General features: G+C 37.1%; 1 protein-coding gene across 8 annotated transcripts in view; it reads right to left on the minus strand.

Annotated features, from left to right (window-relative positions):
- GTF2I (general transcription factor IIi) overlaps positions 1-22,009 on the minus strand; it is a 101,248-nt gene that overhangs the window by 30,464 nt on the left and 48,775 nt on the right. For 3 of the 8 annotated variants that reach the window (XM_027609907.2, XM_027609906.2, XM_027609914.2), the window contains exons 10-15: positions 18,697-18,756; positions 16,605-16,661; positions 14,627-14,689; positions 7,143-7,253; positions 5,394-5,459; positions 2,299-2,482 (exon numbers count right to left, since the gene is read on the minus strand). In XM_027609907.2, coding sequence (XP_027465708.1) covers positions 2,299-2,482; positions 5,394-5,459; positions 7,143-7,253; positions 14,627-14,689; positions 16,605-16,661; positions 18,697-18,756 — 541 coding nt within the window. The remainder of the gene's footprint in view (positions 1-2,298; positions 2,483-5,393; positions 5,460-7,142; positions 7,254-14,626; positions 14,690-16,604; positions 16,662-18,696; positions 18,757-22,009) is intronic. The other 5 variants (XM_027609908.2, XM_027609909.2, XM_027609911.2 and 2 more) reach the window with 5 other exon arrangements.

The raw sequence follows: 22,009 nt of genomic DNA on the forward strand, positions 1-22,009 counted from the left end.
ATACTAGCAAAACTATATATAATAAACTCAGTATAAATATAATTCTATATATTAAAATTCTACATAAATATAACAAATCTATAAAATTCTATACTTATTTTGCTATTAAAAAATGAATTAAAAACCTCTAATATTAAAAGCACAATTTAATAAAATGACAGTGCAAAAAAGTTTTCTTAAAACAAACTTATTAATGTATCATTAATATATCAAGCAGTGTATGCTTACTGATGGTTCTTGGCTAGTGTCAGGGTTTTAGAACAAGCCCATGGGTTGACAATTCAATTTCATGAGTCCACTAGATCGCAAAACTAAAAATTTACCTGCAACAAGTTCCTCTCTGTGGAGGACAGCTCACTTATTATCTTGAGGTACCTCTTAGGTCTTTTTCATGCTTAACTAAATCTTAAAAGCTGTCATCCCCTTACTGAATACCAATACAGATGCAAGCATGCTTGGTTGTAATCCTTGATCAAAGTAGTTAAATTCCCATTTTTTCAGCAGTACCAGAGTGTTCCCAAAGTAATGAAGTTGAATACTTCTGCAATGATAAATACTATTATTCCACTACGGGTTTTAAGGTTTACTTTATTTGAGAGTGAGCAAGGGGGTGCAGGGGCAGGGGGCAGAGGGAGGCAGAGAAAGAGAATCTTAAGCAGACTCTATGCAGAACCCGAGGGGTGGCTTGATCTCAGGACCCTGAGATCACGATCTGAGCCGAAACCAAGAGTCAGAAACTTAACCGACTCTGCCACCCAGGAGTCCCTATTCCACTACTTTTATTTACTGTACTGTTTTTAGTTCAAGAGATGTCAGAAAAAAAGTTTAAAAATCAGTTACAATATGAACACAGTTCAAAAAGACTCATTCCCAATAGAAGGACTTAAAATGAAAGCCATGTCTTCAGACTTAGCAGAAAATTGGAGAAAGACAATGACAGCTATACGTCCATCACATATGGGCAAATATTCATGTTCCAGAAGCCAAGTCTGGGCATGACCAAGAAAATCCTGTCCACAGTGACACATTAAGGAGAAAGGGGTAGAGTAGCAATGTATCAGTATAATATTTTAGAAAAGCAATACAGTACCAATCAATATCAATAAATAGTGTCTTGTTTTTAAGAGTTATTTGTTTATCTAAAGCCATGTCTTTCAGCAGAAGCAAACCCATCGCCACTCCCCGCGGCCTGAGTACCGCTTGGTCTAAACCCATATGGTTCATCTCTCTTGTGCCTGTACCTGGTTGAGGAATAAGCACTTGACAGAATTCTAACCGGAGAAGAGTAAGGCCCCTTCCAAGAGAAACAAAGGTAGCTGCTGTCTCTCCTCTACACCCTGCCAGGCTGTGAAGCCTGGAATTACTGCATCCAGCACACTACTGGTCTAAGGAAACAGCACAAGAAGGAAGAATCTGGAGGAGAATAAAAGCTGAGCTCCATGTACCAGTTTTAATCATCCTACCTCTGACCTTCTTGTAAGGTAAGCATTTTACTGTATGAAGTTGACTGACAAGGATTTTCTTTTCCCTTACTGCTGCAGATCCTAACTGCTACCCCACCCTTTCCATGTTAGGAAGTCTCTATTTGGGGTGCCTGGGTGGCTCAGGCGGTTAACGGTCCGACTCTTGGTTTCAGCTCAGGTCATGATCTCAGGGTTGTGAGACTGAGCCCCATGTCCGGCTCCACGCTCAGTGCAGAGTCTGAGAGTCTCTCTCTCTCTCTCTCTCAATCTCTCTAAAATAAATAAATAACTCTTCAAACAAGACACTGTTTGTTGATATTGAATGGTACTGTATTGCACTGACACATTGATACTCTACTCCTTTCTTTAGCAGACTTAGAAGAAAATTGGAGAAAGACAATGACAGGGCGCCTGGGTGGTTCAGTCGTTAAGCGTCTGCCTTCGGCTCAGGTCATGATCCCAGGGTCCTGGGATCGAGCCCCGCACTGGGCACCCTGCTCCGTGGGGAGCCTGCTTTTCCCTCTCCCACTCCCCCTGCTTGTGTTCCCTCTCTTGCTGTCTCTCTCTCTGTCAAATAAATAAACGAAATCATTAAAAAAAAAAAAAAAAAGACAATGGCAGTTATACGTCAATCACATATGGGCAAATATTCGTGTTCCAGAAGCCAAGTCTGGGCATGACCAAGAAAATCCTGTCCACAGCGACACATTAAAATGCAGTAAATAAAATTATAACCCAAATTTAATTAAAATACAGCCTTAGAGGTTAATGAACATTTGACAACAGTATAAAAAGATGCACTGAACGAGAACAAAGAGTCCAAAGAGCGTCTTACTTCTTAATCACAAAACGAATCCTTTCCTTTGCCAGTAATATCCTCTCAAGGCGAGGAATTCCGTAAGTAGATGGCCTTCTAAAAGGAATTCCTTCCGGAAGTCCTTCTACATAAAGATCTTCAACGTGTGACTGGAAAAGAGGGTATGGGATCGTCACAGGGCCTTTGGCTTTTATAGCTTGAGCTTTAAGGATAAAAAGAGAAAGGAAAAATCATTAATTGGCAGGGATTAACCACACAGTTTGTACGACAGAGTAACTGAATACGCACTGCTCTGTTAACTTTTATAACTTTATCTTTGCTTCTGTTTACTTTAACTGAAGCACAAGAAAAGTAACACAAAGGAACTAAAAGGAAAAGAACAACAATGATGCCAAAACTCTAACCAAATCTGCAATCAAATAATGTATTATTTTGGGGGAACGTAGATGCAGCTAGACATTCTACTGAAATCTAAAGAACATACGATCCAGAAAAACATACTGGTTCACATCAGTTAATACGTACAGTATTTACAGGAAGTAGTATTTTTCAACGATAAACATTAGGGTAAAAAGGATTTTTTAATAAAGTAACAGAAGCAGAAAATTTTTCTGAACTGTAAAGATTCTGCTACAATTTACTTGCAAAGGTAAAATAATGCAGCAGCTGCAAAAGGTCAAAAGCATGGGGGAGTCTCGAGATTCAAATATAATGAGAAGACCTTAGTGATTTTATCAAACAAACTACAAAGGGTCAGAGTCTCCAAACAACAGGGTACCATCTTAACATCACTGGGTATTACATGTAATGTTTTCAGGTGTGATAACAGAACTGAGATTAAGACGTGGGGCTCGAACCCACGACCCCGAGAGCAAGAGTCGCCTGCTCTACTGACTGAGCCACCAGGTGCCTCTCAACTCCCCATTTTGAAATGTAGACTTCTTAGAGCTGAAATGACAGGATGTCTGGGACACTACAGTCTTAAAATATGCTTGCATCAAAGAGATGCGACAGGAGAGAGAGGGCAAGAAGGAAAATACTGTAATGTTAAAGGTCGTTGAATGTGGGTGATGGATACTTAGAGGGTCTCTGTATCATTTACTTTTGTTTGGAAATTTTCATAATAAAATGGTTTTAAAAGACATCGGTTAAGCTCACAATAGAGGCACATTTATAGACACTATCAAAATTCCACCGTTAAACCTTCTGATGCTGAGTCAATCGACGACAAACGTTCTAGACTGCAGAGCAGACACCTATGGCTTTTCTTCCAAAAACTTCTACTTCACGAGCACAGCACTGCTACGGAAGCAGCTTTCTAGTGTGTGCGGCAAGGACAGCAGATGAGCTACTGACCTGGCCAGAAAGACCCTGCAAGCCCCACAAGGGAAGGACCGCCGTGGTTTCCCCTTACTCCCAACTCCTCCCATAGGAATCCCCCTTCATCAGAACAGCCGCCCTTTTTTACTAGTATTTTATGTATTTTACTAGTATTTTATGTTTAAGTCTGTTGGCTAAACATTAATACGTGTACTGAAGTTTCAAGTGGACCACAGTACACATTTAACAGTAGGGACATTTAACATACGTTGTTGACATACTGCATCTGAAAATCCTATTCACGTAACAAAGAAAACATCTTTCCCTAAGGCTATCACCATTGTTTCCACTTGTAAAATGTGAATATTGTTCTTATAATCTCACAATAGTAGGAAAACATTATTTTCTTTATTTTTTTTTTAAAGATTTTATTTATTTATTTGACAGAGAGATACACAGCGAGAGAGGGAACACAAGCAGGGGGAGTGGGAGAGGGAGAAGCAGGCTTCCTGCCGCGCAGGGAGCCCGATGCGGGGCTCGATCCCAGGACCCTGGGATCACGACCTGAGCCGAAGGCAGACGCTTAATGACTGAGCCACCCAGGCGCCCCAACATTATTTTCTTATATGCAAAATAATGAAATAAATCACCATCACAACAAAAGCAAAAACATAATTTTTGTTTCCCTTTATGAGAAGCACTGAGATTTTCTAACAGGAAATTATTTTTACTCGAATCTGTACTACAGTAAGTACACAGTAACGAAAGTACATACAAAAAGCACTTACTGTGTACTTACGCACCAGCTATTACAGACACTATGCTGTCTATCTTACCAAATCTTCCTAACACATCCTCAGAGAGGATGAAGAGAAAGGGCTGAGCATTCTGTCCCCAGGGCCTGTAACCTTACCGGCAGGGAACAGTGCTGAATATAGAACAAGTTCTGAGAGTTTCTGCTTTGAAGTGGACCAATTAAGATCACAGGGAAAACGCTATGGCTACTGGAAAGGGAGGACTACTAGCAGAGCCCTAAGGAGAAATTACTGAACTCGTTCCTGAATTTACTCTCATTCCGAATCTTCATGGACGGGTCAGCTGTCATCCATGAAAAATGGTACAGGAGCTATCATTTCAAGTTTAGTAAACTAAATAATGCCAGTGTAGTCTATCATTTAAAACCTTCACCCAGAGAAACTCAGTGATGTGGGAGAGCACTCCAAAAAGAGGATTTTCAAGTGAAAATTCAGTACAATCAGCCCATTTTCTAGACTGTTAGTCCACTGCAAAGTTAAGAATCCTCCAAATAAAAACACAGTTCAATGAAAGTTGCTATTTTTAGACGATACATATTTTAGGTAATATATACCAACCGGGGTTAACATGGTGCTTGTTTTTTTGATCACTACCTAAAGGCAGATGTAGGACAGAATAATAAAAGAAAAGGAGAAGACAATTTGAGACCTAACTTAACCAATTATATATCAATTGTCAAGAAAATAAGGACACAAGATGAATACTGGACTTAACACAGATGAAGAAAGACTATTATGAAGAAATTCATCTTCAAATCGATCTCCAAGATCCTGGACTCTGCAACAAATATGTAAATAAACTCCCAAAGGAGCATGTTGAAGGGTTAAAAGAAATGCTAATTGGTAATCACAGAAAGAAAACTTTCCCAAAGCTTCATAGTAGTGAGAAGTGAACTTTCTTACACTGGATGAAAAGTAACCCAATTGTTAAAAGGCTTATCAACAAACGATTACAAGAATTTCTGAGTTTAGACTTACCGTATTTTCTTTCAAACAACTCTTCCACTTGTTTCCGTAGATCAGTAATTCGAGCATTCCATTTCTCTGAAAAATTGAGAGTTTTAAGTTACATCTAAACAATAAATCCCTGTCTGGGGGCACTATTATATTACAATAACCCAACAGCTAAAGACTTATTTTCTACATAATACATCCTAATTTTTTTTCTATTAAGTAATCTCTATGCCCTTGCACTCACGACCCCAACCAAGATCAAAAGTCACCATCCTAGTTTTAATAATCCAACTCCATGTATATAATTTTACTGCTTTCTTAAGAACTTTTCCTTTTGTGCTTCTTAGAATTGGTCCAATGAGAAATTATAAAAGATGTTTTTAAAGTTTATTTTTGAGGGGCACCTGGTGGCTCAGTCAAAAGAATGTCCAACTCTTGATGTTGGGGTTGTGAGTTCAAGCCCCACATGGGGTATAGAGATGATTTAAATAAAGTTTATTTTCAAAACACCGAGTACCTCTTTTTAGCCTGATAATTTCTAAAAAGGTCAGACCAGTCCAATTAAACAGTATAAAATGGAGGCAAAAAAGAGGAGGTGTCCAAGGTCATTCAGGAAACCTTCTAAAACACGCCTAAGTTGTGTAGAAATAAGTACAATATAGTTGCACCCTAAAATAGAGTGCTAAGGAATATAAATACATGTAAACTTACTACTATCTATAAAATCAATTTATATCCAACATTTAATGACTATGACAAATTAAAATACTAAAAAGCTATTTAAAAAATGTAGAAGTTCAGGGCAAAAAATGTAGAAGTTCAGGGCACCTGGGTGGCTCAGTTGGTTAAGCGACTGCCTTCGGCTCAGGTCATGATCCTGGAGTCCCGGGATCAAGTCCCACATCGGACTCCCTGCTCAGCAGGGAGTCTGCTTCTCCCTCTGACCCTCGTCCCTCTCGTGCTCTCTATCTCTCATTCTCTCTCTCTCTCAAATAAATAAATAAAATCTTAAAAAAAAAGCGCTAGTACTTTTAAAAAAATGTAGAAGTTCAAAATATGGATCGCAAATATAATTCGCTCCACTGATACTTTCTTTAGTCCCTTCAAAAAGATACACCATCCACTGGGGCTTGGTTAGATTAGCTGCTGGCAGTTACACAGAACACAAAAAATCAAAGAGGAAAACAGATCTTAAATAAGGAAGGTTTTATTTTTTTATAAAGATTTTATTTATTTATTAGAGAGAGAGAGAGCTACAGCGAGAGAGGGAACACAAGCAGGGGCAGTGGGGGAGGGAGAAACAGGCTTCCCAAGGAGCAGGAAGCACGATGCGGGGGCTCAATCCCAGGAACCTGGGATTATGACCTGAGGTGACGGCAGACGCTTAACAACTGAGCCACCCAGGCGCTCCAAATAAGGAAGGTTTTAAAGCTAAGAAAAACGTCTTAATTACTGAGTCATCAAAACACTGATTCAAAGTCTATTAACTGTACTTAACACCAGAAGACACAATGTCTTGTGCTTTGGTCAACTCACACTAAGCTTCAACAGTGTCTGTAAGCTTGCTTCAAACTGCCTTGGTTTTCCTCTTGTTAGAATCTAAGGCACTAATGTATTTTAAAGCATCTCCCCCCCTTGCCCCCAAACACACACACACACACACACACACACACACACACACACACGAATGGCTCTAAGTTTTGGAGAAAGAGAAAATGTTTAAAAAGAAAGAAAGAAAGAAAGAAAGGGGCCTGTATCTGAGGTAGAACCTACCGAAGTTGAACTCCCTCACTTTCCGCTTCCCAGCATTGGCAGGCTCCGTGACCGGTGGCTGGGGGGGCTCGCTGCTCTTTGGTCTCTTGGTAGGTGGAGAATAATCATCATCTTGAAAAAGAAAATTGTCATCACTGGAGGAAAAGTCTGAGTGACTTCTGGCTGCCGTCTGCTCAATTTTCAACATTCAAAAGACGGGGACCTGTACATCCGTTTGCAGCTGCCCCATCAGTACTTCTCTAAGGTCATTTTAGGCCTACCCTTCCCAGTTACACCTGCAGTTTTCCTACTCTCGAGGGGAGGCGCTCAGGTGAATAGTCCTCATTTTCCTTTGCCTTACTTCATCTTCTTTAGTCTGTTTAATTTGAATTACATCCTCCTCAATTTCCCTGCTCCCCTAAATCTTCTCAGCTCGTAAGATTACAGTTTAAGTCTTTCAGGCAAAAGGTTTTAAGAGACAGATACCTACAATTATACAAATATACAAGAAAAGGGGGAGGAAATATAGTTTGAAGAGAAAAATATTTCAGCTTATACAAAATCCAAGCATGCATAAACAAGGGAGGGTAGGTAACTTATGTCAAACACTTTTAACAAACACAAAACTTACAGAATTAATGAAATTCACGTTATTTGTGAAACAGATAATGCTGACTGAGTCAACACAAAACCCAGTAGAAATGAACAAGCAGATACTGAAGTACAGAATGTAGACCACTTCAGATGTTCGTAGTGCGAGTTCGTGCTACAGTCTTCATGGATATGTCCTGCACCTCAACCCTGCTAGGAAACTTCAGCTAATGCTAGAATTAAGGACATCTGGATAAAATAAGAAAAGCTATCAATGTCATCTTTTTTCTAGAACCCTGAAAATGTCACATGGCACAATACTAAGCTTTCTGCTCAAACATTATCCATAAATTACTAAAATATCACTTTAAGAAATCTCTACTTGAAACTCAGTATGGGATAGAAAAGAAATAATCACTGTGTTAAAGACAATCACAAAAAGCTGCCATTCAAGTACTACAGATCACTCTTTTAATTTTCACTCTCCTCTCACAGCTCAAGGAATCCGCTCCATGAATGTTGTGTGACTTCACCTTGTCACATGCTCAACAGTGCAGCTGAGCTCAGACTCTTGAGTGTAACTCTTAGCACCAAACTAGCATGGTACTCTCCAAGAGATAACAAGAAATCCAAATTAAGCCAAATACACGACATTGCCTGGGACAACCATACATAACTTCTATGCACTTTGCATGTTAATCAAGGGAAAATCTGACTGAAGCCTAAAACACCTGTCTGCCATTCCTCTCAGGGGGTCAGAGAACACGACCAGACACTGTTGCCTGGCTCAATGACTTCAGGTTCTTCCTCTAATGCCATTTGCTGATTATTGTAACCAGTAAGAGGAAAAAGTCACCAATGTCACCAATACCAGATTAAGTCATATCAGGACCCATTTATGAGCTGGGAGAGACAAAAATGCCACGTTTAGGGGATACTGGGAAATGTTATCATATGAACAACTTACAACACTCTTTCACGTGTTGATTGCCATTGTAGAAACCCTTCCTCAAACCCAGAAAAAAAGAAATCTATTGTAGGAGATTTAAAAATTATGAACGACTTGTAAAAATTCGACCGTGTCATGTGGGCTTATTAAATTACTACAAGGATTAGTGATCAAATAGCTATAAAACTGGTCAAAACACTATAAAAGATTATCAAGTAATTGAATTCAACCTATAAAGATACATTTGGGAAAACACATGAGGTATCGTTAATACATTTACCCTTCCATTCTGAAAATGTACTGGGAAAAAACATCTTTTGCCACTTCCAGATTTTTAGAAGCCTACGATTATTTTTATGCTAGTTTGCATAAAGTAAAATGAAAGACACTCGTTTCACCTAGGAATAGCGTCAAACTGTTTTTGCTTTATTTTATAATCTCTACTCCCAACGTGGGGCTCAAACTCATGACCCTAGATCCAAAGTGGCGAGATCAGATCAAGAATGGCATGCTCTACCGGCTGAGCCAGCCAGGAGCCCCGTGTCAAAGCATTTTAAATGCTTAAAGTTAACCTTTCTTTATAAACATTAAGCAATGACATTAAAAACAAAAGTACTTTCCCTGTAGATCATTATTTAAACTGATTGTTAACTGAAGTACATAAAACAAAAACTAAAAGAGTATAAAATTAAGAAGACAAGAGAGCTGGAGGGTGGTAATGAAGAATCCCAGCAATCTATTATATTAATCTCAACTATGAACTCTGAAACTGAGGCCCAGGGGAAAGGGCAAGGGAGCTTTTCTTCAAGTGTCAAGACTGCTTCAATCAGTCCAACTTTATTTTGCAACATAGAGAATTTAACAGGATAAACATATTTTATAAAAGTAACCTCATTAACTATAAACAAAAAAGAACAAAGACAAACCTAGGTGAGTATGTGCAAACAAGACAAGCGATTGATCAGATTGTAATATATTAAAAAGTGGTCTCCTATTTCTCTCCAGGGACAAATAAGTTTAATCTATAAATATGAACAAATACAAAGAGATGTATTAATTATCTGTGATAACAAAATCACACCACACATTCTAGTAGAAGACTAATCCACTTCATATATTTACTAATCGATCTTTGGGTGTTTTAAATCCTGTGAAACGTGGAATGAAATCACAAGAACAGCTATGAACTTCCACAGTCTTTTCCACTCTTTGCTGCAAAAAACTGTCATTTCTTTTGCGAAAGTACGAGAAAATGTTATTCTTGACATCAAAATCCTTGCCACAAAGGATCAAAATTACATCTCTGTAGCAAAACCATCACATAAAGCTCTAAGCGTTTGCCTCTTGTGACCCTCAGGTCTGGCAGCCCGAACACTGTCATTCTAATTATCATGGCATTTCCACATTAGAAGCAACCACTTTCGTGTTAGAGACACATATTTCAGGAAGCTTCAAATTCAAGCCCAAACTAAAAATGTTTACATCATCAATGCTAAAAGCTTTTAAGATAAATTTCAAAATATTTTAACATGCACAAGTTGTTATGCGGTAATAACTAAGAACTATGCTATCAGTACTAATACAAGCACCCACCACACTTTGAAAACAGGCAGCTACCGTCCCTAACTCAAAGAAAAGCCCGTTCTCTTTTTTGCAACGTATTTACAAATATACCTACAGGACAGCACAGACTTCAGAGCTAAAATTTATTACGGCAACCTGAATGCTGAGTGCCTTAACAGAATATGAAACAAATTTTCTGGTACTTTTATTTGCAACACAATCCAATAGTAATGTTTTCATCATACAATCTGACACCTATCTTTTAAAAGTCAAAATAAACTAGACACTACAATCCCTTTTGAAATTATGCAGAGCCATGAATTACCCTACACATTTCAAATTAACGGATGGCAGTTTTCATCCATGGATCCAGGTCCCAACTCCTCTAAAACTCTAATTTCTACATAAACAGTTGGAAGTTCATTACGTGACTCTTCAGCAGCTATAAAATTCAAAACACAAAAAATTCAAATACTAACCTACTCAATCATCCAGATTCTATGAACATGCCAGTAACATAACCACAATGATTAAACAATGATGAACAGCAAAGCCTATTTATTGACTATTTTCAGAACTCACTCTGAATTCACCCACTTTTATCTCCACTGCGTTGGTCCTATTCTAAAACACCTAGCCTTGGGCCCTGGGTAGCCACACTCATGTTGCGCTGGTGTTCTTGCTCCACCCTGCCTGCTCTCGCTCTTTCACAAAGCAGGACAGAAACTGTTGCTCCTTGATCAAAACCCTCCAGTGGACTTGCTTATGTGGTTCATGCCTAAGGACTTACTACCTCGTACAGGTCCCAAGGCAGACAAGGTGCTTGGTATTTACGCAATGATTAAATGAATACTTCAAAGTGCAGTCCTCAAGTATAAGCAGCAGCCAAATACTGACGAAGGTCCTATGCATGAATGTCACAAAAAAGGATTCCAACAGAGGATGACAAGTAATCCAGCTACTGAAGCTCTAATACAGTGTTCTCCAACAACGGTCCACGTGCCAACTATGTGAGGAGTGCACCTCTGTGTTGAAGTATTTATGTGTTTCCATGTACAGGAGAAAGAAAATCTACTACTTCAAACACAGTTTTACTTAAGAAGATGAAGGATTAATTTCTAAATGAATCTCACTACAATCAAGTTAAAGAAAAATCTGGGGTGAAGAAACAAACAGGAGGTTAGGCCACAGCACAACGGACATGTGTGAAAGGCTCAGGTTTAGCAACCAATGTCCTAAAAAAGTACATGACCAGAGAACCTCTTCTGAAGCACAAAAGATCCCTTTACTACCATGCCCATGACAGCTAAATCAAACAATTCTGAAATAAGACTGTCTCTGCATGTATCAAAGACCTGTCAGCTGTCTGATTTTACCCCCAAATGTGGGCAGTGTTTACTAAATTAAGTCAAGTGTGGTCCTCTTACTCCAAAGGCGAGTTCCCAAACCTAAGTCACACAAGGGGGGAAATGTGTACCACTAACTTCAGAGACAAATGGATCACCATGAACGGGTGAGCACAATTCTGAGCACACGCCACCAGCAATGGTAAAGATTATGATCCTAGATGATGTGTCTGCATCAGTGCCAAATTAGCCTCTTTGCATCTCCACATGATTTCAAATACAGAGATCAATGACAAAGTGTTGTGGAAAAATCTAACAAACTTACTTGATGACAAGTTCTTTTTTTTTCTTTTGTATACTATTTGGGAAATGCAGAAAGATATAATGGGAGAAAATAAAAGTCATCCCAAGCAAACAGGATTATCTTCATTTAGCTTCTTTTAAGCTTTCTAGATACAATTTTCCTTTTACACTTGCTCTGTTTATCAAAGGCAGGGATTTTTCAATCTCGAAACTTATCGTAAGGGTCTTTTTTTCAGGTCACTTACTTAAAACCAAACTGAACAAAAAACCACCCCATTTCTTTTTTTTTTCCTTTAAATGTTTTATTGTTATGTTAATCCACCCCCCCATTTCAATGTGTGTTTTTTTCTATTTTTTTTAAAGATTTTATTTATTCATTTGAGAGAGAGAGAATGAGAGATAGAGAGCATGAGAGGGAAGAGGATCAGAGGGAGAAGCAGACTCCCTCCTGAGCAGGAAGCCTGATGTGGGACTCGATTCCAGGACTCCAGGATCATGACCTGAGCTGAAGGCAGTTGCTTAACCATCTGAGCCACCCAGGCGCCCCTTTTTTTCTATTATGAGGATATACCACGTTTTATTTTTCTCACTATCGATATTTAACTGGTTTCTACAATTTTACAATCATCTTTCCAGAAAAAATATACAACGTGCTTATCAAACAGATGTGTATGTAAGTTCTCATTAGATGTGCATGTAACTTCTCATTTGACCTTCCCTGTTAATATCACACTTACAGTTTACCTTCCTTCAAAAAAACCTGGCATTTCACTGCTCTTCTGAACATAAAGACATTCTACAACCTGTTGATAAATTCAGCTGGGTAAAGCAAACTTCTGGCACTGTCTTAAGATTCAAAGAAATAGGATTTATCCCTCTCCTCCAAAGAGTCAAAATTGAAAAGACTGACACACTTTAGGTTTATGATCCATTTATTTCATGATTATCTTTAGAGGTCTTGTGCTATAAAAGTATTTATTTTCTAAGCAGTTTTAACAGCCTTTATCTGCTTTAAGCGTTCATAAATCCACTAGGTTACTAGTCCTATTTAAAAGTTTTATTCTGTTTTATTCTAAGGGGCGTCTGGGTGGCTCAGTGGGTTAAGCGTCCCTCTTGGTTCCAGCTCAGGTCATGATCTCAGGGTCATGAGATTGAGTCCCACATCGGGCTCGCGCTGAGTGGGGAGCCTGCTTAAGATTCTCTCTCTCGCTCTGCCCCTCCCAACCCCTGCTCTCTTTCTCTCATAAAAAAGTTTTATTCTAATTATTTTAATAATCATCTATTTTTCCTATCTCTACAGAAAGGACAAAGTTCTGAGTGTGCATAATAGTTACATGCTCTTAAGATGTCCTTCTCTGGTAACTGAGGTTTCTAACTAAAAAGCAATTAAATTTGAGTATTTAATGCTGACTATAAACAATTCAAAATTGCTTTTAGGTTAGTAAAATTATATTAATGATACAAGAAATATGTATGTGATATTGAGATATTAACACATGAAGTATGAAATAAATTTTCATGAGAATCATCAGCTATATATATATATATATATATATATATATATATATTTCAGAAGCAATGAAGACAAACATTTTGAATAGTATGAAACAGCCAAACATGATAAATAACAAATGACAAAGGAGACAGGTTATTAAAAGAGAGAGAGATCAAATTAAGAAAGGTTAGGCTGCAGGAAAAAACAAAACACAAAACAAAAACACACAAAAAAAATCCCCAAAACTTGGAAGTACCAAGATGGGTTAGGAAGGGGGAGGGGGGACAGACCTATGGAAATGTGATATATGTGTACTTTAAATGTCCATTATAATGTTGTATGCTAAAAACATCTACATAATTTTGCAAAACTATACATACATGTGTATTTATATATAAAATTACCTTTATGTGTATACACAATAAAAGGACATCTACCCCTGAGTTTAGGGAGTTTAGGAACTTTAGAACAGGGCGGGGGGGGTGGTAAATAAATCTCCACATAGTGCAATTTACTGTAGTGTTTCAATATTTTACCTTAGGAAAGAAGTACTGGGGTGGGGGGTACCTTTTAGAGGTCTAGTGTGAGACATTAATTGAAAAGGAAAAATATCAACATGCATTTAGTAGTTATTAAATATGAAAAGTGATACTGTTAATAATCCTATTAGCTGGATTTATACATAATTCTGGTTCATCTGCATTCATGCAGTACCTTGGAAGACAAAACTAGGTTTGAAACCACTTTAGCTAAAGATATTTCTTAAGAATCTATTCGTCGCTACTGCTTCAAAAGTTGTTTTTAAAGAGATTCTGCATTAGCCTTTCATAGTTTTCTAGGGGCAAACATGAAGAAAGACAAACTAACTCTCCACACTTTCCCTTCCATATCACTGAGGTGCTGGTTATCTCTCTTCTATCACGACTCAACCACAGGTTCTAAAATCTGTTCTCACGTGCATCATGTCTGGTCATAGTTTTCATTTATTTTTCGATTCCCGGTGACAGAAAAGGATAGCTCGGTCCACCCGCAGGCCACTGCTCGTGCTCACGGCTTGCTTTGTTGTCTAGAACTCCCAAAGCACTGGCTGCGCTGCTGGGAAGTGGGCTGCTTTGGTCACAAATACACATATATGCTTCAATTCTTCTCACAAGTTTCCGTTAAGAATGAATGAAATGCATACTTAGCAATGTGAATGTGACAAAGAGTTTTATGACCAGAAGTAAACTTTTGGAATCAAGGCTTTTAGGTAACTAACCTTCAATAGTCACCTCAACTTCGGGGTCCTCACTTGTTTCTGAAGGGACATGCTGAGTAGAATCTTGAAAAAAATAAAATTCTAAAATGACATTCATTATAAAGCACTTTCTGTATGTTCCAACATTTCACTGATTTGTTACTCCAAAAGCAGCCTAAGAGAAAATTTTTACTGGCATTTGAATTCAGCTCATAGTTGTTATGTTAAAATATCTGACCCTTTTCATTGCAGACAGGGTAAGAGAAAACAAAAAGAAAACTCTGGGACAAACTATTTGATAATACCAAGTTACTTGCATTAAGCATTAATGGACTCAAAAACCTCAGATTTTAGAAGGAGAATATAATGCTGTACTATTGTTTTCCTGCTGTAACTAGAAAATGCTGGGATAGACACAAAGGCTTTCTCTTCTGTTTACTATTTCCCCTCTCCTTTCAGAAATCCTAGGAGTGGTTTACATCGTTAAATAAAACCACAACCAATGTTTTGCTTTGGGGACCTTCATATCAAGACAATGACTGGGACAGATGCATACAGGACTCTATCCCCTAACTTGATACGGACTTAGATATTTTATTTTTGTGTTACTACACAAAACAAATGTACATCAGAATGTTAGTGCTGGAAAGCTCAGCTAGAGAGTATCCTCATCAACTCTCTTCATTTTGCAAAGGTTGAGAGATTAATTGATTTGCCAAAGATCATGTTCACTTGTTAGTAAAGAAATAAAGACCAGAACCCAGGTTCGACTCAACTCTGTTCATACAGCAATGTGACAATAAAAATCTCAAACATCAAGTATTTCAAAGCCTAGTCATCAGATACCATTGTGGACTATGGAGCAACACAGACTGCCTGAAGACTGCCTGGGCCCGGTGTGGCCTGCACACAGGTAGCTCCCTGGTGCACGCAGACCGCCTATCTAAAATAGAGATGTTGTTACAGAGGAAACATCTATTACCTCCACACAGTAAAACATCAGGAAAAAAAAAAAAAAGCATCCACACAATTTTCTATAAAAAGATCTCAAAAAGAAATGTAAAATAATTTTTGTTGAAAATAAGCATCTCGGTATTTTTTGCAAGAAATGTACTTCAGTTAGAAACCCTAATTCTAATTCTAAAATTGAATTTGGAAAGCTTAGCCAACATTCCAGGGACCTTAAGACTACCTTCTCCTCAAAAGAGGGTAGAAATAAAATTAATGACTTTAAAAGGTTAAATAAAAATTTATCGTATAGACTCCCTTTTTATCCCAGGAAAAAAAGAAGGCACAACATGACCAGTTTATGAGAGAAATCATAATTCTAAAACAAGATTCAGATACCTTATGCCAGTCATTTTCCTTGGGAGAAATCTACAAGAATTCTTCTGGAGCTACATAAACTGCTGAGAAATAGGAAGCCATTCGGCAAGATAACAGTTTCACTTAGGATTGCGAGTATTTAAAGAGCCATACCACAGTTAAGCATTTCCTCAATGCCACAATTGAAGGAGGATTGGCTGAGAAGCAGAAAAAGGAGTTCCACAGGGTAGTTGTGGGGATAAAAATAATCAGAGAGAAAATCCCTCCTTTATTAATCTTATGTGGAAATACTTTAAAAAATGGTACCATTAAATAATATGTTTAAGAATGAAATATGAACAGAAGCCAGTCATATTTTTAGGTCTAAAATACTGAAGCCATTCTTTCTGAAGGGATCCTTAATATGGCACAAGACGATCAAGATAAAAGGGCAGTATTTTGCATCATGAAGAGTTTTACTTACCACTTCCGCTTTCATCCCCACATGCTTTATTACCCAGTAGAGTAAAATATGTACATTACATCTTAGGACTAAAAAAATAAACCTGTTGGCTAAGAAGGCATACCAAAATAATCATCTTTTGGGTTCCAAATAAGGTGTTTTATGGGTAATAATTAATAGAGAACAAACACAATATGAATACTGCAAATTAAAAATCCCTTTATATCTAACCTTCTGCTGGTACTTCCATTTCTGTTCCTTCATTGCCTTCTGAAGAATGATGGCTTCCTAAAGAGAAAATAAACCACATATACTATACCAGTAAAAACTTACATTGAAAGAAGAGAAACTAGGCAACACTGCAAATAATTTAACACTTAACCATACAACATATACAAACTGATTAACTCTTTCGCAGTTAATTCCAACAATGTGATCTAATTCAGAAAAACATGTAACACTTCTATTTGAAAGCACAAAAAATTATTTTAAAATGTAAATAGATAAAGTAAACCTAAGTAGGTTTGGGGATTTAATATTATTTACTGTAACTATACAATATAATTACTGATAGATGTTGGAATTTGAGATACAGAACAATTATGGTTCAAGGTACCATGCTCATCTGTCAATGACGCACACACAAAAACACAAATCAGAGTAAATGCTATCTTTGCTCACAGACTATTAAAAGTCTACACAAACAAGTTCAGGTTTGGCTGTGAAATGTTTCCTGCTTTCCATTTTTACAATGGCGGAAGCTATGGAAACTCAATCCCCATTATTTAATCAAAGTTGTACTAAAAGGAAACTCGTAAGTTAAAATTTAAGATACTACCTTTAGTCTCAAAAGCATTTTAATTCAGGTAATATAATCTGCCTGCTTCTAAAAACTGGAACATAAAGCAATGTATCAGGTTAGGCAGTCACAAGGTAAACAGGCTCATCCTACTAGAGCAGAAGTTTTACTCATAAATAGGAAAGAAGTAATCTACAACATTAGAGAGCCACTTAGGATTAATTGCCCAAACTGCCCCAGAATATTCATCCTCTGTCCTTAAATGTCTGAGCTGCAAACATGGGAAAAGCTGCAAATCACTGCCTTTGTGTATCAATAAACTATATTACCTAGGAGTAAGAATAAATCACACAGGGGAAACAAAATCCAACCTATTTGGTCATCCACTGATAACTGAACTCAGAAGCTATACTAACGGTGTGACCCTCAGACATAGGTTGTAAGTATATTTTATCTTGATTTTTAAAGAGCATCAATCACAGTTTCAAAAACTGCCATTCAGTGTCTTAGTACCTTTTAACTTAAAATGCCTTAATAAGGTCAAATACTTTGGGTTTTTAGATGTCTAGCTTTATGATGCCGTAATTATCTTGGGATTCTCTTCCACTTACTCCATTATTATAAAAACTCACCTGAGCTCAAAATGCTAGGTAAATCTATAAATCTAGAGCCATGAATTATTCTTTAATTAACTTTTAAAAACTATGCTTTCTCAACACACAGACCCCCCCCCCCACACCTTTACATTAACATCTGAATTCATGGAGCACTGGCTTCTTTGACTGTAAAGTCAATGGAAACAAAGATGTGAGGTCAAAGGGATGGGAGTTAATGGAGCAGAGACCAGTATTTAGTGAGGAAAGGGTGGGTAAAGAATAACAAGGTAAGGAGGTTGTTCCACCCTAATATCACAAAGAGTGCAGGTCCTTTCTGTTCTTTTTTAAAATCTGAAATAAGCAATTATATTTACAGTCAAAGTAAAACTAAAAAAGCAAAAAACAAAAAAAAACAGATCCTACTCGACCACAGCCAGAATAGACAGAAGTAAAAGCCATCACAAATAGCCTACAATCATCAAGTTAGGGCACACTATACAAAAATTCCCAGAAAAGTATTCAATTAATAAACTTAGGGATTTATTTACAAGTGGTATTTCACAAATCTTTCTAAAAACTAAGTATCAACATGACCTTATCGAAATTTACATTACTAACTATACAATAAACACCGTATTTCTGGCTATTCTGATATAAGGTATAAATGTGTACTTTACCTTAAATATGAAAGTGTGTCATGTACCCATTTCGAGATTCATTACTAGATTCACAAAAGGGAAAATTGGTTTTGAAAAATTGTTGCTTGTGAAGTTCATTTATGTTTAAAAAAAAGGCCAATACATTTTCTTTTTCCTTTTCCATTTAGAAAAGTAACAATACAGATATTAATACTAAAACACAGTCTGTCCAATATAAAGAACATCACATCAGAACAGTATGTGGGAAAACGGAAGCAAAAAGGTTATACCTTGTAAAGACTTCGAAAGGGGGAGTTTGTCATCAACATCATCAGTTTCGGAAGGGCCTGCTTTGGAATACAAAGATAATACTTCAAAAGTAATCCCAAAAATATATTTTGGGTCACTTTAGTAAACAAATTTGGGTGAGAGATATGGAGTAATACAGCCTTTTCATGAACAAAAAAAGGCAAAATGAAAAAAATATGACAAAATGAGTGGCATCCATTTATGCTCTTATTGAATGGAAAAGGTGTACTCAGATAAATTCATAGACAGCCCAATGAGATTTTGAAAATGACCAAACATATATGGATTGAATGGGAATGACATGTCTAAAACATGGGTGGACATGGGTCTTTCTACCCAGTAGAAGGTTGGTTCCTAACAGCAAACTGCAACTTTCACTTCATACAGATTGTAATTGCAGACTTATTACACGAGGTGTATTTCTTCCTTCCCTTACAAATATTTAATTTTTTGTCATGCTGAAGAGAACTGCAGAATCAAATTCTTATAACTTCCTCAGAATCTCTAAAATCATGTAATTAAACTATCAGTAAGCTTGAATCTCCACTGAAACAAAACAAGACAAACTAACAGTTATTAACTCACAATTCCCCCTTTCCTGCAGATCCACAGGATTCCTTAATAACCTCACATTGTCCTTCCCAGTTATTAATATAGAAAATATTTTGAGTTAACCAAACCCTCCCAGAACACTATGAAGATTTTGACAACACATTATATGTAGTATCAAGCTTGTTAGTGATGAGAGTAATCTAAAAGACAACAAAACGTTGTGCTTTTAATGTCTACTTAAAATAAACAACGTTCTTGTACTAAAATGAATACAAAACACTTCAGTATCTCTGAATACAGGATAGTATCATAAGACTTTTGAAAAGTGCCCCTAACTCATGAGAAATTTCACAAAGACTCAAACTACACGTTATAAGTAAAGAACATGTCATAGAAGAAAATTTCAGAGAAAATGCACAAACTGTATTTGAAATTTCAACTAAGAGCAGGATGCTGAATGAAAGAGGCTTGAATTCAAATGCCTGATTCACTGCTTCCTAGTCATGCGCTCCTGGGTAAACAATACACAGAAAACAATTAATTAAATGATAGCTAAGGGTGTTACTTGACCTCTAAGTTCGGCTTTAGCTGCTTTTTCTTAAGTCTGGCTTTGTAGTATCTTAAGTATTGTTCTGCTCTAGTTTTTTAAAACTAAGGTCCTCTTTAACACAAAGTACATTTTTGTAGGATTTCTATTTTAAATAACCTGTTTATGAAGCACCTGGGTGGCTCAGTCGTTAAGCATCTGCCTTCAGCTCAGGTCCTGGTCCTGGGATCAAGCCCCTGCTCAACGGGAAGCCTGCTTCTCCCTCTCCCACTCCCCCTGCTTGTATTCCCTTTCTTGCTGTCTTTCTGTCAAATAAATAAATAAAATCTTTAATAAATAAATAACCTGTTTACTTCTGAATTTTAATTACACTAATTATATCTTTTTTTTACACTAATTATATTATGTTCAGAGAATTTAAGGTTATCTGTGAACAAGGATAATGTCAATTTTTGTAAAAGATAGTTTTTCCCCTTTACTCGTTTGTTTTACAATAAATGTAAAAGCACATTTATGTGTTTGGTGCTGAATTCTACATGTGCATCAATTAGCTTATGTTTCTAAACTGTAGAATGCAAATATTCTACTTATAATCTATAGGTATTCATCAGCATGATGTTTTAGTTATTGACAGTCATTTGTTAGACTCTCCCACATGACTGGGGCGCCTGGGTGGCTCAGCCGGTTAAGCATCTGCCTTCCTGCGGTCATGATCCCAGGGTCCTGGGATGGAGTCCCGTATCTGGCTCCCTGCTCAGCGGGGAGCCTGTTTCTCCCTCTGCCTGCCATTCTCCCTGCCTGTGCGTGCACTCTCTCTGTGTCAAATTAATAAATAAAACCTTAAAAAAAAAATCCCACATGACTGTAGGTCTATAAATTTATCACAATTGTGTCAATTCTTTATTTCTATTTTAATTTTGAGGCTATACTGTAAGGTGTGTGTGTGTGTACACACACACACGGTATATATTAATAATCACTATTTCACCTCAGTTACTTATTAGTATACATTATATAGTTTAACTATTTATACCTATTACTTTCTTTCTTTGGCCTCAAATTAATATTGTTAAACTTGATTTCTAGTGGTTAATATTTGCCCAGGATACCATTCCAGATCACTATCCTCTCAAACTACCTATGATGTTTAATTTTAGCTATGTATGTTTTAACACACATATTTGGATTTTATTCATTCTAAGCACACTCAAAATGCTAGTGGTGTCTACTCAGTCATGAAAATCAAACATTCCTAAGAGAAGATGTCTAAAGAATAAGATTCCATAAACCTGGGCAGATGTACATTATGTCTTTAGGTTTCACTTTAAAAGAAAGTATTTTAGAAATACAATATAGCAATGCAAATAATCTATAAGCACACCTAACAATATGTCTCACAAATTTTGTTTTTTAAAAGAAGCCTAGGGCTGCCTGGCTGGATCATTCTGGTGGAGTGTGTGACTCTTGATCCTGGGGTTTTGAGTTCAAGCCCCAGAATGGGTGTAGAGATTACTTAAAAAAAATTAATTAAATAAATAAATAAATAAAAATTTTTTAAAAACTGAAGCCTAAAACAACCAGTACATGCAAAAGGATTCCACTTACATGAAATACAAAACCAGACAAAACTAATGTAGGTTGCTACAGGTCACGAGAAGGGTGTTGCCTAGAAAGGAGTCCAAGGGAAGAAGCTTCTAAGGATACTGGCACCTAACAACAGCCCTTCAGAAAGCATGAAAGGAGAAACAGATCCAGAGCCACTTGAAGATTTCAATACTGTTTAACTGCTAGAACAGGCAGTCAAAAATAGCAGTAGGGATAGCAGACCTAAATGACTATCAACCAACCTTAACAAAGTTAAAATAACTGAAATTATACAAGATGTGTTTGCCAAGCATAATAGAAAAAAACTGAGAATCAGTAACAGAAAGATACCCGAGAAGTCCACACAAGTATGTGAAAATTAAAACTACACACTTCTCCTGCTATGATACAGTAATCACACTACCAGGTATCTACCCCAAAAAATACAAAACCACTAATTCAAAGGGATATATGCACCCCTATGTTTACCGCAGCATTATTTACAATAGCCAAATTACAGAAGCAGCCCAAATGTCTATCGATTGATGAATGGATAAAGAAAATGTGGAATATAGAGAGAATGGAATACTATTCAGCCATCAACAAGAATG

The sequence above is a fragment of the Zalophus californianus genome, chromosome 10, assembly GCF_009762305.2.
Source record: "Zalophus californianus isolate mZalCal1 chromosome 10, mZalCal1.pri.v2, whole genome shotgun sequence".
Taxonomy (NCBI): domain Eukaryota; kingdom Metazoa; phylum Chordata; class Mammalia; order Carnivora; family Otariidae; genus Zalophus; species Zalophus californianus.